Source organism: Amphibalanus amphitrite, unplaced genomic scaffold (assembly GCF_019059575.1).
Source record: "Amphibalanus amphitrite isolate SeventyFive unplaced genomic scaffold, NRLGWU_Aamphi_draft 000121F_arrow, whole genome shotgun sequence".
In the NCBI taxonomy this organism is placed as follows: domain Eukaryota; kingdom Metazoa; phylum Arthropoda; class Thecostraca; order Balanomorpha; family Balanidae; genus Amphibalanus; species Amphibalanus amphitrite.
The window spans coordinates 274678-289687 of record NW_024881616.1 but is presented as its reverse complement, the minus strand read 5'-3'; the positions used below and the strand labels follow the sequence as shown (position 1 = coordinate 289687).

At 48.6% G+C, this 15010-nt stretch overlaps 1 protein-coding gene across 1 annotated transcript in view; it reads right to left on the bottom strand.

Moving 5' to 3' along the window:
- Window positions 1-12788, bottom strand: part of LOC122381495 (protein Wnt-2-like) — a 35206-nt gene extending 22418 nt beyond the window's left edge. The window contains exons 1-2 of the mRNA XM_043365725.1: window positions 10753-12788; window positions 2173-2274 (exon numbers count right to left, since the gene is read on the bottom strand). Of these exons, the coding sequence (XP_043221660.1) occupies window positions 2173-2274; window positions 10753-10844 (194 nt within the window). The 5' untranslated portion in view covers window positions 10845-12788. The remainder of the gene's footprint in view (window positions 1-2172; window positions 2275-10752) is intronic.
- Between the last annotated feature and the right edge of the window lie 2222 nt (window positions 12789-15010).

Genomic DNA, 15010 nt, shown 5'->3' with positions numbered 1-15010 from the left:
TTGTGATTGATATTCTGTCCCCTTTAAAGGTCAAATGACATGCACATAGGTCTTGACGGTTTTTCACAACAGCTGGTGACGTAAAAATACGACCAAATTCCTTCCCGTTATATGAAGCTAATACACCAATGCGCTATTTTCTAGGAGTTTCGTTTGAAGTTCTCTGACGTTTTGGGCTTATATAAGCACCACATGGAGCCGGCGACGTTTCGTCAAGGCTCCAGCTTTGTCGATACTGCCGCAGTGAGCACCGTTCCAACAGAAGCCATGCAGCATTGGTATCAGCTATAGCGTGAACATTGTTGGTAGATTTAAAACAGAACTCATGTCGCAACTTCGCTCCGATTGTTGTCACAAACAGTTATTAGTCCTAGTTTCGTTGTATTACTAAAAGTTTTCATCCATTTGCCTTTGTAATAGCGAGAAGAAGCTTTTGTTCAAACGTTTAGACGAGCTTGGTAAGCAGTAACAAACTAAAGTGTATGGAAATTACGCGCTGTTAAAGTTATCTTTTCTTGTACCTGAGAGTCAAGCTGGTTGTTGTTTTGGGCCAAAAATCAAAGTAACAAGTGTTTCAGAACCGGGCAAAGCCAAGCATATGTAGACCAAACTTATAGTTTTTTTTTTCATTTCCGTCCATTCAACTTCCATGCTGTAATGTAAATTATAATTTATGCAACTGCTTCATTTTCTACAGATAATTGCCCAGTAGAAGTCCTGGTTTTGTATGATATCTCGAGGTTTCTAAATTTCATATCTGTGACTTTATCCCAAAACCAGACATTTCCTTTTCGTCAGACCCATCGAGCTACATATATATGGCCTTAGTCACAGTCCCCTTCCAGCCATGAGCTCAGATGGTTTCAGCAGCTTTTGTGAGCATGACCACGGAGATCAAATTACCGCTCACGGGTTCGCGACTAGCCACAAATCTCAACTGGTGCTCGGGACAACTCCATGGCTGACCACTGGACCTGACGAAACATTACAGCTAACCGCACTACACAAATTAACGCTAGAAAAATTGGCCGATTAGGTTAATGATTCTTGAGAGGACTGTTTCAAAGGGATGATTTCATTCGCGGTAGGCGGATAACTTTGAACAAGAAACATCAATCAAGCTCAAATATGTAGATTGGAGGATTTCAATGACTTGTAGGTACGCTGACAATGAATGATAATCTATACTCTCTGTCGTACAATGAAGGCATAATCAATGCGATTAAAAAAAAAAATAGGGATGACAGCGTTAGTAACGACAGCCGATAACATTGTAATTAAAGTAAGAAAAAATAAAAAGGGCAAAAAGGAAGCTTTATAAGTACCTAACATTTTTATTAGATCATTATATAACGGTGCAATTTTCCAACCATTTTATCTGAATGGATATCGTAGCAAAATTATAGGCATCCCTTCAAAAATACATTTTTTTCTTCAAATAATATGTAAGATGTTGAGAAAATGTGCACACCCTTCGAGAGATATACACCAATGTCTATTCAAGCTGCATATGTTAGCTCATTTACTACGCAATTAAAAATCAGCGAACAAATGAAAACAGCGCTTTTTTAATATTTATTCTACAACTCAAACGGACAATCGTGTTCCAAAATAATCAATGACCATGTCTACCCTATCAATCTATTACTGTTTCAAACTTTTTCTGAGAACTGCATTTGGTGACTGGATAGTAAGTCCCTCGTAATTTGATTGACATCAACTGGACCATAAATCTCACGTAATTTGGAATTTCTATCAGCGTATATCATGAGATTACGATTCTTTCGCCATTATCATATCGTGCTCGCTCCTTTCGCTTGATTGATTGGATCAATTTTTGTGGGTGTGACAGATCGATGTTATCATATGACTTCCACACGACCTAATAGGGACGCCTTATGGGCGAGCGCTCATGACGTAAAATCAAGATAGCCGGCCGGGGAGTTTTATCCGGTGTTGCTGCCATCATTTTACCACCATAGGCCGATTTGTCATCAGCATCTCCGGCCATTAAATTCTTAAATGGCTGCCTGACGACACCATCGGGCCATGCGCTGTCCGCAGGAGACATTCAGTGTCTCATCAGAACTACTGCAGCCGCTCGCTCTGCCATTGCTGTCAATAGATAAGCAGCAGACGCCTGGTTACCGTTGAGAGGAGTCCCGCCCTTACCTGGGCCTGTAGTGAATGTGGTCCTGGTGGTCTGCAGTACCGCGCTCGCACGGGACCAGCGGTCCTTCACACACCCGGTCACACAGCGGGACCACCTCCGACCTGTGGGGGAGGACCAGAGGTCAGGTCAAGGTCAGGTGAGGTCAACAGGTCACACAGCGGGACCACCTCCGACCTGCGGGGAGGACCAGAGGTCAGGTCAAGGTCAGGTGGGGTCAACAGATCACGGAGCACGACTAGCTCCCAGCTAGCTGTCGGAAATCGGTCCATCATTTCAGGGTCCTAGGGTCAGGTATGTTCAAACAGTCGCACTGTCAGAAACAAGTAAAAAAGTTTCGGACTTCCGGTCTGCTCATTTAGGCATACGTTACCTGACCAGACGACAGATATGCAATAAGGTGGACCTAACTGGTCCCCGGCAGCGTGGCTCTGTTCCACTGAGCCCAGCCGGATGTCATCATTCAGCAGCGACAGCATACGGATCCAGTGGTCAAGTGTCGCTCCAGTTTTTAATCACAGATAACTCATAACAATAGGTCCGGGCGTCAAAGCAACGGAAAGAAACCGTGGGCCCGCATACATTTGGCCGGCGAACAGCTGTGACCTTTTTCAACTCTCAACAATCAGCATTCGACAAAGGGACATTCATGTTCCGCTTCCACAAAGTTGACCTTTGTTGCTGACCTTCCTCGTGCTAACTAAGCCAGGTCACCTGAAACTACTGCTGTAAACCTTCCACCAATTTTGCTAGTGACTGTGCGATGAGGCATAACACCCTTCACTAGACGCGGTAAGCCTCACACATGAACCACCATTCCGCGAAACCTTTTCCTTCCAGTTGGCTTAACCCTCGCCCGCACATGGGGGGGGGGGTGGTTGCCACCCCCCCCAGGTAGTCTTTCTGCTCTGCACTCAACATTTTTAGAGCTAGAAGGCTGATTTTTCGTATAGCTGCTCCTCTATCCTTTCTTGATGTCCACTGAAAATTTCAAGTTTCTGTGATTTTTGGTTTAGGAGATATGACCTTGTTTTTCAGGTCATGTCATGACCCAAATGGCCAATTCTCAACATCTTTCGCTTGCCATGGGCCTTGTGAGCTTTTGACACCCTGATTTCGGCCTTTTTTGCCAGTCTTACCTCTCACCTATCATGGAACATGTTGTTCGACGATGTACAGGGGTCAAGGTCAGGGTCAAGGTCAACCTAGGTCATCTAAGATAATTGCGTTTTAGGCAAGCTGAATTTACTTTTTGTGAAGTTTTTTGACTGCATTTTTGGTAAAAGCTTCTCAGATCATGATTTCATGTAATATGAACCCAAAAACAATCGGTGCACACATCAGTATACACACAGACACACACAGACATACAAACACATATAATTGACCTTGACCTAACTTGACCTGAAATGACCTCAGCAGCAAAATTCTGGTCGGGTAGTGTGACAAAGAGGTTCTAGCTGGCTTGGCACCAGAAAACAGCATCGTCATCGGTATTTGATAAGCAGCGCACTTGATATCCAACGGTGACCCAAAACAGCAATATTTTTTAGTTTGACCTGACCTGGAAGGTCAATGACTGACCTGAGAAGGTAAAACTGGGTATCATTGGATTCGTCTCTTCCCAAAGAATCTTTTTGGTCTTTACTGCTAAGCTCTATCTCCAACAGGAACGAAATGGCGCGGGGGGGGGGGGGTGGCAACCACCCCCCCCATGTGCGTTCTAGGATGGGAAAATAGCATGTGCGGGCGAGGGTTAACTTTACAAAACAAGCACCCACAACTATGTGTGAAACACCCGTCGCGCCCCGTGTAGCAGGTATGCACCGCTGATGTGATAGCGTTGCCAGGAGGCTCCTGTTGCGGGTCTGAATACCACTGTCCATTTGGAGGTCTGTGGACGGTGAACAGTGAACACACTCAGCTGTCTCGGGTACAGCCCGCACTCACTGTCGGCGCACACAGTTCATTGGAATGGATGGAGCCCGGGGAGAGAGAGAGAGAGAGAGAGAGAGAGAGAGAGAGAGAGAGAGAGAGAGAGAGAGAGAGAGAGAGAGAGAGAGAGAGAGAGAGAGAGAGAGAGAGAGAGAGAGAGAGAGAGAGAGAGAGAGAGGAGAGAGAGGCTGTAAACGTGTTCAGCTCCCATGGTAGCTGATAGGGCAGATAAAGGGCGTAGACCGGCTTGCATGCGGACAGGGCCACTTATTTTCGGAGAACGGGGCCGGCCTCGCAGTTGCAGTTTGGAATGGCTGCATACGTTGAGCAGTGATAGCGGCGCCTTTGGCTTAACAGATGATCCGGATTTGTTCGAGACATTCCAAAGCTTACTCGGATTTATCATGGCTAAGCGAGATGCTCAAAAGGCTTCGACCGATTATGAAAAGTTTACAAGATATACGAGTATGCAAATTCGTTCGGCGCACCATATATATTCAGCATATCAGTTTAAAGAAACGAACTGATGGTTTCTTCATAAAAGACACAAAACAGTGCTTATGCCGCCACTTGAATATGCATTTATGGCTGAAGCTGACTTTCCTTGATAAAGGAAACGGTCAATGATTTTTAACGGGCAATGATGTGGATTTACCAATCATATAAAGCCTGTACCCGTAGGATCGGCTGTCGCTCTGACTAGATCCACTCGACTCGTAACGGTGGACAGTGGATATGTGCGGCGCGGATAAGGAAAGGAACCGCGTAACAGAAACATGAGACGCCGAGCCGCCACAATGTACATAATCGGCTCGGAAACCTAATTCAGGTGGCAGAACCGGCCGGCAGACATTCTAACGGTATACGTTACAGCGGACAGCGCAGTCAACACATAGGCATCATGGCCGCTTCAACAGACCTCACAGAAGGAACATAAAAGGTGACCTATCGTCGCTTCATGATGGGCCAGTCCTCAAACAGAAGTTTGCATTGGCTGATGGGAGCTTGGACACTCGTTTTCGTGTCAACATGTGATGATAGCACGTTATGAAGGTGAAACTCCTGGTAGAATATTCCATCGCTACTGTTCAACATTTTGCATCGATGTCACTCAGCACGTAACCACGACGTACCACTTAAATGACTTTTGGATGCTACTCTGACACCTCCCGCACGTTAATTAAACAGCCCACAAACGAGCCATCAGCGCATAATAATCGAACTGAAATCCGACCGGCAGAACTCGTCAACATTGAGCGGTCCGTGCACGCGTACTCTATGCCCTGCGGCCTGCAGTCGCGGCCCGCCCCCGCCGCCCCGCAGGCCGCAGCTGCTTCTGTCCCCGGGAGCTGTCCTCAGCTCAGGTGTTCCGGTCAGAGGAGGTGACACGCTCAGTCACCTCCCTCCCTACCTCCCCTCTCTCCCTCTGCCGGCCGGGAGTGTAGGGAGCATTGCACGGTCTCTGTGTCTGCGGTTGACGAACGACTGGTTGTTACATGAGGGATAAACGAGCTTCGAACGATAGAGCCCATACCTTTACCAAATGAGAAATGATGACCATACTCAAAGGAAAACCACGTTGCAAATCTTCTGATGAAGCGGTTAGTACAGGAATTAGTCAGCTGTGGCATTATTCTCCGTCGGCTCTCATAACCATGTCGTATCGTTTATCAACAGCCGGCGAGTTAGGCCAACCATTTGATGTTATCGCCGGCTCCAGGGCCCCGGGCGGCTATATTTCACCGCGGCGTTTGGCAGCGTCGTAACGCCGCCGTCTCGGCGCCTGACCAGCGACCACCCGCGGGTCGGCAGCCGTCCGATTGTGGCAGGTTTGGCCGGACTGGGCCAGGTCACTGTCAGGCACGGTCACAGCTCGGGTCAGCTCCGCAGGTCAAATCAGGTCAGTCAGATATAGAATGTGATTCGAGTCAGGTTGGGTCGGTCGGTTCGGTTCAGGTCGGGTCGTGTCACGGTCAAACCATCAGATCAGCGGACTATCATTCCATCAGGGTTGAGTCGGGTCGGGACAGGCCGGGTCAGATCACAGGTCAGACCAGGTCAGGTCAGGTCAGGTCAGGTCAGACTCAGTTCGGTTTGAGTCGAGTCTGACTCAGCCATGTCGGTCACGTCACGTCACGTCACGTCACGTGCCTTCCAGCCGCTCACGGAAGCTGGTCCCAGACCGAACGACTACCGCGGTATGCACCCCGACACCGCGTCGACGACAGAATGTGCCAGCTCAGTGGCGGCGGGAAGCGCCCCGCCCCGGCAGACAGCGTTTCGTCAGACACGGCAGGGCTTCCGGCCGGGGGTGGCCGCCCACAATGGGGCCGCCGCCGCCCAACAGACCTACTGCATCACCCATCGAGTGACGCAACAGACACACCGACGCCGGCCAACACCCGGGCCATGAATGGAGCGCCGGACAAAGTGGCAAACGCTTCCCATGACTGATTCAATCACATGGATTCGACTGGGTCTGTAGATTTCACCAACCACCAACCAGTTGAGTCAACAATAGGATTATCCGGGAACCGGCCTTCTGCGGCATTCCAGAAGCATGGCGTCCCAGAGCTTCAGTCGATGTTGATTCATAACCTATCGGCAAGGTGCAATGTGCATCTGTGTTTACTCTGGATCTCGGTGGAGGTATGGCGAAGTCATTTCTATTTTCCGCGGTAGACGGCATGCGAACATGTCTTTGTCTGCCAATTCAAACTCGTGCTGGTCCCATGCCTGTCTGATCCGAATCTGTATCGACCACTGTTGCGCATTTCGCCAGTCGGTATAGAAACTTTCATCTATGTTCTCAAGACAGAGTCGTTGGAAGTCATTCGGAATGAATCCATTCGCGCAGATTGTCGCTCACAAGCAATCAATATCACGCAGCCTGTTTTGCAATGCTGCATTCTCTTATGCATATCGTTGCAAGCGCATTCGATGCCTGACCAGTTTTTACGTCTTCCTCTCATCTGGAACCCGAGCATTTATTACAGCTTAAAGTGTCCAGATGGGACATACGGTGTCCGTCTCAGAAATCAGATAAGCGTCATTACGCATCCCGATGTCCCAGATAAAATTCCGGTGCCGGGTTCAACAGGCTAATTATTGTAAGCTAATAGGGCTGGTGCATAACTCGTCTTGCTCCAGTAATAAGGGGATAATGCCGTGTTGTGGCTCCTCTCTACTAGCGCATATCGATGTCAAACGTGCACGAGCCGCAACTCCTTCAAACGGACCACTGGTATGGGCGATCAACACGACATGAATAATGCATTGCCCCTCATCTTATCCTTCATACTTCCATTTTCAAATTTTTTACTGACGGTTTATCTTCTGAGCGGTTTTTAGGGTTTGGGATTAGTCATTATCCTGTCTTGCATTTGAACATATATTCGGCAATTCAGATTTCACCCAGGGATATACTCATTTTATCCGCGCAATAAACAAAGACTCATTTAGGCTCTATATTTGATACCAAAATACTACGGATGTGGGTTAAGATAAGACTGCACTGCTGCTGATCCGTGCAACGACTCAGTCATCTAGAACGTATAGCAATATGTCAATCTTCGTGAACTCTCTGCTTTGCGCATGACAGTGTTAACGCTCATGTATGAAGATTTATTGGAGATTCCTGATGGAATTCATATTTATTGTTATTTCAGATGTTGATGACATCTGCACCGACGCCGACGCCGGAAAACCGGATTCCGTTGACTAAGCACTGTACAGAGAGGATGCAATTTTATGCTGTATTTCTAGAAAGACATACCGAAATCCTGTCTCGCCAAGTAATTTCATCGAAGTGCATTTCGTTCGCATTTCTCCGAAGATGAAGTAAGTCCAAAGTCTTGGTACTCAACAGGCAGCGTCTATTCCTACCCCTACCCTGACGAGTTCGGAGTTACCAAGACGAGTTCTGCACCGGACCTATGAGCTACAATAATTAGCCTGTTGAACTATCAAGCGGCAAACCTGTCTTTTATTATTTGCTTATGCATAATGAAATGCAAGTACAAGGTAACTCACGTTAAACCTAACACCCATCGGTTGTTAACATTCTTATCCATATGCACAATATAATAGCTAATTGCATTGCTTTTCATAAATGAATATTTGAATTACTAGGAATTATGTTCTGAAGTTATTATTGCTTTCGCGACTACGCATGGACCGGCTTTGCTGAATGCCTCGTTAGCCTGACGAATGGAAACTAAATTACCTTATCTAAATACGTCCTCAGATAATAAGTTAGATACCTACCTAGTTAGTACCTACCTACTGCGTTTAATCGCTAGTATTTCCAACATTCATTGATGAAACAAGTAGGTATTAGGTAGCTGAACCTAACTATTGTTACGAGCGTAATCTTCCGCTTATAGCTCACCAATTGTCATAAGTCTCCGGTACTGATGCCTTCACCTATACGCGGGTTCGTGCTGTTGAATTTACTTCTATCCACTGCCCGGTTCTGCGAACGTGGCATGGGTAGGGAGAAGAGGACTTAGGATCGCTGTCATTGGACATTAAGACAGACTCTGTTGTCTGTCGTCATGATCAGTTCATAAATTATCTAACATGCTCACAATGAAGAAAAGTTATTTAAACTATAGCCTGAACAAAAGATATTGGCTGTTTTCACGACAGGCTATCCGGCGAATGCACCTAATCTGCCCAAATCTGCACCTAATCTCTTTTACAGCAAATATCTTCATTTTATGAATCTATTTCAGTGTTTTAATCGATAATGCCCTCTGATAATATGACAAAGTAGGTGCATATAAGCAATAATTGCAACCCTAGCTGCTAGCTACTAAGAGACACACTGAACCTAATTTGACCAAATCTGCACCTAATCTGCGCCAGATGTGCACCAAATGTGTACCAGATGGCCGTCGTGAAAACGGCAATTGTTTCCTGGAGCATATACGCACACCTATGTACATACCTACTATGCCTACCTTGAGTATCACGTCATGTTCGTACTTCATACTCTATAGTTATACGATTAGTAGGTGATCTGCTGTGACAAAAACGTCTAAATGCAATAATTTATGGTTCAGTCTAGAGAAAGCCGTTCTGATGCCGCTGAAAAGTTATCGATTACGTCAGCAATCGTGATTGTGGGCTGATTGGATTCACAATGCTCCGAGCTACCCCTCATTTTTATGCATTCAGCGAGCCAAAAACATAATTGACTCGCAAGAAACGGTCGCACAACATCAGTGAACTGGAGTGTATGGGGTATTTTACCTGAGCCATTGCTCACGATTATGTGACAAATTCACGGGTCACGACGGCGGAGCGGGAGATTATTGCCAGATACAGTGTCAGACAAAGCGCTAAACGGTGCGGCTGCCCACACTACTGGGCCAATCAGTTGTGAGACGGTTGGACAGTGAGAGACAGTGAGAGACAGTGAGAGTATGGCACTTGTTTCGCATCCAGACTGGTGCATCGGTATACTGACGTTACCTAAGAACTAATCGTTGCTAGAAAATGATCGGAATTCGATAAATCAAAGTCAGTTATCCTTTTCATCGACAACAACTTATCAACCTCCCCTCCCTCCCATCAGCGGGCGGGTCGTCAGCGAAACGCGTGGCCGTCACTGGCACTTCAGGCGGCCATCCGTCACCGTCCCCTCTCCGTCCGGAGCGTGCCCTTTCGGCCCTCCCTACCTACACGGCGCTGACACACTGTCGCCTCAGTCACTACCGACTGGGGGCGGGGAAATTGACATCTGTCCGTCACCGCGCATGGAGCGGCCGGTTTGTCACGGCAGAGCACAATGACCGCTCGTGTCACCAGGGGCGTGGTGGTACCGCGAACCGCTACCGCTCCGCTCAGCACCGCTGAACCACCGTATTTTCATCGCGGCAGCACTCCAAATTCCTGGGACCGCGGCAGATCAGCCGCTGACAGCCATCTCGACAACCGACGACATCCATCTCGGCGCGGCGATAAGATATTGGGAATTGTAAATTACACAAAACCGTGGAAATCTATGTAAATTTAGAAAGCAAAATACACCGGCAAATGCTCTTTTCTACATAAATCGTGACTATCGAGGTTGTATGCAAACTGAATCGATGAATGCCATTAACTTAAAACAAGAAAATATTTTGATTGATTTTATTCTAAATTTATTTAGCCTGTCAGCCAAAAGTCGATAGTACTTTGATAAATCATGCTGTCCAGCTCAATTCACTTCGGTCATCCTGTTTTCGTGGGATGTTGAAACTAGCGGTTTCAGAATGGTCCGTGAGCATGCAATTTATCATTGCGTGATTTTACAGCTAATAGACGATAACATGCCATGAGGCAATCGCCGGAATCAAAGCATAGCACGAGACCGATCGCCGTAGCGCACAAATTGTCAATTATCGCTGATTATCGCCCACCTCAGTCAGATTATATGGGGATATGGAGTGACAAAAGATTAGCACAAAAGCAAGGAAAGAATATCGAAACTTATTTCTAATGATGGGAGACCAACAATCATCAGTTCCGAGAGTATGCCAAGTGGGTGGCTCGTTACCTACGTCCTCATGCCTTATGAGTGAAGGTGTGAAGCAGTGGCGGTGATTTGGGCGAGATGCAGGGTGGAGTTGGAGCAGGTGCGGCGATCACCAGCTACTTACCGGCGCGGCACCAGCCGGGAGCACCACGTCACGGTCACCATCACCAACAGCAGCGGGAGCAGGGCCGAGTGGGCGCCGGCCGCACGCATCATTTACCAGTCACCATGGCCCCGGCGGCGGCGGGCCGGGACGCACCATACGGCCCCTCTCACCCGCCGGCTGGATCTCACACGGCGCTCACCGGATCTCACACGGCTCACGGCACCACCGACAGCTCACGGCCCGCTCCTGACCGCCCTAATCCTCACTCTCAGCTCTGTCTCGGTCAGCGCGGACCGTGTCGACTGTCTCCACTCCCACTCCCGTCGACTGGCCGCCCCGTGCGCGCCGCCCCACCGACAGGAGCTGATGGAGAGCTCCTGCCTCCTGGACGAATGACAATCACCGCGGGCGGCGCCGGCGCCGTCCGAGGATTTCACACAGTCACTGTCCACCCGCCAGTCACCTTACCGGGCGCCGCACAGGTAAATACAGACCGTCTGGACGGCTGCACGGCACGGGACACGGAACGGCACGTAGCGGCACGTGGCACCGGATGCTACGTGACACGAAACGGCACGGGTCGGCACGTGATGTCTCACACCTCCACGTGGTTCGGTCTTAACGTCACCCGCGACAGGTGCTCTGTCGGCTTTGCAGAGAGTCCGTTCACCGTGTTGCCGGTTCGACGTTCGTCGGAAGACTGAGCCGCGGTGGCGGCGGCGGCGGCAGTGCGGTCCGTGCCAGGGGAGCAGCCGGTGCCGCCGGCGGCTCCACCTGTCCGCACACGGCACGGCGCGCCGCGAGAGGCGAGTGGGTGGCCGAACGACTCGCGGTCACGGGAGGAGGTGCTCAACTCAGCCGACCGATCCGCAGTCACGGGAGGAGAACGGGTCTTCAGCTCAGCTGACCTAGCCAAACAGCTGCGGGGGCTGAGCGACCTCCACGTGGACAGACGAGAATAACCACACAAACCACGTGGACTGAACGGACCCTCAGCTCTCTGTTCAACTCAACTTCTGAATCTGATGAGTTTAATCCAAGTGAGCGGTTGCACGTGAACTATAAAGCCCATGGCTTCCAGTGGGGATTGACCAGCGCGCATAAGGGCGCTGGTCCTTTGAAGACGGCTGTCCAAGGCTGACCAGAGACCTACCTGTTGTCTGGTGGGTCAGGACAAGCTTCTCGGTCAGACTGTCCGGATTAGCGCCACCCAGCCGTTGGCATTTCTACATTATTCCGGCGGAAATTACCGAAGCTGAGACAGCTCAGTACGGCCAGTACTCACGGACAAAGTAGCTCCCGGTGGAACATTTACCCCAAGGCCGCTCCGAACGGGCCATTAGCCAGTGCGGGCCCATGCGGAATCAGTCGCGATCAGTGCCGTCGGCTGACACGCCCCACCGTTTTGCATCCATCGCTCGGAGCAGCGCCCGCCTCTGTGGAGCCGCGCTGCAGCACCGAGAAGCGCCAATTGGCGGCCAAAACCAGTTTGTTTGGGAGAGTAATGGCGGTAGTCTACCGGCCGACACGCTTTTCATTGCGCCGGGCGGCCGGCGGCGGCGACAGACGAGGTGTTGAAGCGGAATTACAGCGCGGAGCACTCGCCACGGTCGATAGAGAGGGACCACCCAGAAACGACAGTGGATTATAGACAATCACACGCCAACAGGACGGTCTAACTACTCGCATCTACAACAGTTAGCGACAGCCCGTGATTGATTCATCACTATTCGAGCTATGCCCATGAAGCGTCAATCTTGACAAGGAAGTTTCAATTCGATCTACCTGGGCGTGCCGCGGCGGACGACCATTCCGAGGGCGCGGGCCGATCTCGTCTGTCACGCCACGCCCGATGGAGGTGCCTCCCGGCTCGCCGCCAGCCCGGTCACGTCACAGACACGGCGTCTCGTCACGACCCGGTGACGTCACGTCCGTCGCGTCACGACGTCACGACGCGGGGTCACGCGCGTCCTCCCGGGGCGCCAGCCCGGCACCTGAGAGTGGATCACGTCGACACTGGTCCAACACGTTACCGCAGCAGAGCTGTCCGATACAGCGCGCATGGCTGACCACCGCGGTCCCGGTTCAGCCGTGGCTCAGCCGGCGACCGAGCGCGGATTTTCCGAGTTTGGGCGAGTTTGGCAGGAGTTACACCGGTGGTATCGGGCGGGGAGGGGAAGGGGATGACCTTCATTAACTGTGAGCACGTCCACTGTATAGACTATAGAGGAGGGAGGGAGGGGGTCAGGTGACGGGGTGCGACCAAACAGCCTATGCAGACGGGATCTGGTCGGCTAGAGTCTAGACCGAGTGGGAATGCGGTGATTGAACGCAGTGCCCTTGTAAAGAATGTAGTGTGTCACGATGGTACTATGAGAATAAAATGTATGCGGCCGGAAGCTGCAGCTGAGATGTCACGTTGATGTGCGGGTGAGGTGATATATGCTGCCTGTGCCGGTCATTGAAGGTCGTCTTCATATAAAACAGTTGAACGATGCAGAAAATGGAACAGAAATATGATAAACAAAACAGATTACTACCTAATTTACCACTGCAGATATCCCGTGAGCGACTGCCATTCAACGTTCATTTAAGTACATACTGGTTTTTGCTGTTTGCACACAAGATGAAACTGATATGCCATGATTGATCGGTCATAAAGCAGTGAATAAGCCGGGGACTACGAGATGTAGTTTTGCAGCAAATGTGGTAGAAAGCTCTTTCGGGATAGATATGATTTAATATTGGGATGATTGGCAGTATTTACTTCACAACATTCTTTTAATCGAGTATGTACATTGTACAATGTACATACATAAACTAAGGTCTGAAATACATAATCTTACTAATAGGTACTAGCGTCTTCATTTCTATGAAAGGTGGGAGGGTCCCTTTGAAGGAGCTTTCATCTCACACCTATAAAATAATACCTATCAAATTTCCTCGGGACCGACTCATAACTTTTACTGAATACATTTGAATTCGACTTTAGTGTAGCTACATAGATGCTTCAGGACTGCGAAGACTCTCCCGAGTCTTTCCTTCCCTACCAGATCGGGTCAGTCAGACTGCCTCACGAGCCGGCTATCGTCTGCAACTCAGAGAGTCATGTCCGAGCACCGTCCCTGTGAGTACGTCCCAGGCCTTCTGGAGGTCAATGTAAAATACCTGCAGAGATTGAACAGTGAGTGCAACTTCATCCTGATGTTTTACTAACGCACACACGTTGCGAAAACGTATACCTTTTCAACCCTGGGACACTCAAAGAAAAAAAAAAGACGTTGGGGTTCGGAATCTATTCATTGCGGTTGACCGTGTAGTTACATAGCTTAGACCTGTTTTCGATAAATATTTTAATTTCATTGAACAGATCCGTCCAAGAATTTAAGTCGTACTTTCCACAGTTGAAATGTATCTCAATTGCTGAAAATACAGTGCTTGCACTATAGCTGTCTTTAAACATCTCACTTTCTGAAAAAAAATTTAGCGCACACTACCAACACAGATGAAACGAGTACCTAGTGAGTGCATTGTTTCCTTCAAATAAATCGCAAATCTACAAGAATGTTTTCACTTCAATCGACGGGAAACGATATTATACAGCGAGACGATTCCATTTTAAAAATAAAAAGAACTAACGGCTTAACGAGTGATAAGCCATCCGGATAAAGTGCAGCTTGAAAACTCAACAAAATAGGAAAGGGTGCAATTAAATGTAAATAGTGGAACTAGTCGACCGAATGGATAACCATGCCTCTGTCATTAAAAACATTGATAAGTCGCGTTTTACATTCCTGTTGGTTAAGATTTGCATGCGATTTGGAGTGTGTGGTTAATTATCGACCGATTTTCCCCCCAAGAAACTGTAAAGACAAATCTTCTGTCCAATTAGTCACAATCGTTGCAAACAAATCCCAAAGCATATAGATACGTGGAAGACATTTAACTAGCGCATGTGTACAAACATGTCATTCTTATCTTGTTATCACTTGTACAGCTGTCGTATTTAATTGAACAGCTTAGTGCCACCCAGGTAGCATCCAAATACTGAATCATGGTGCCCATGAAGTCATCACGAATTGAGGAGTCTGTATAGGCATATCTTGAATGCATGTTCAGATGTACTAAATCTCACAATCTCAATCTCATAATTTCTATTTAAATCTCATATCTAACGTCTCCAACAAGCACACATTGAGGATTCACCTTTTATTCAGTGTTTTGTATTTTGCAATGCACAAAACCCAGAGAGTGAGAGCTCATGACTCGAGTGTCT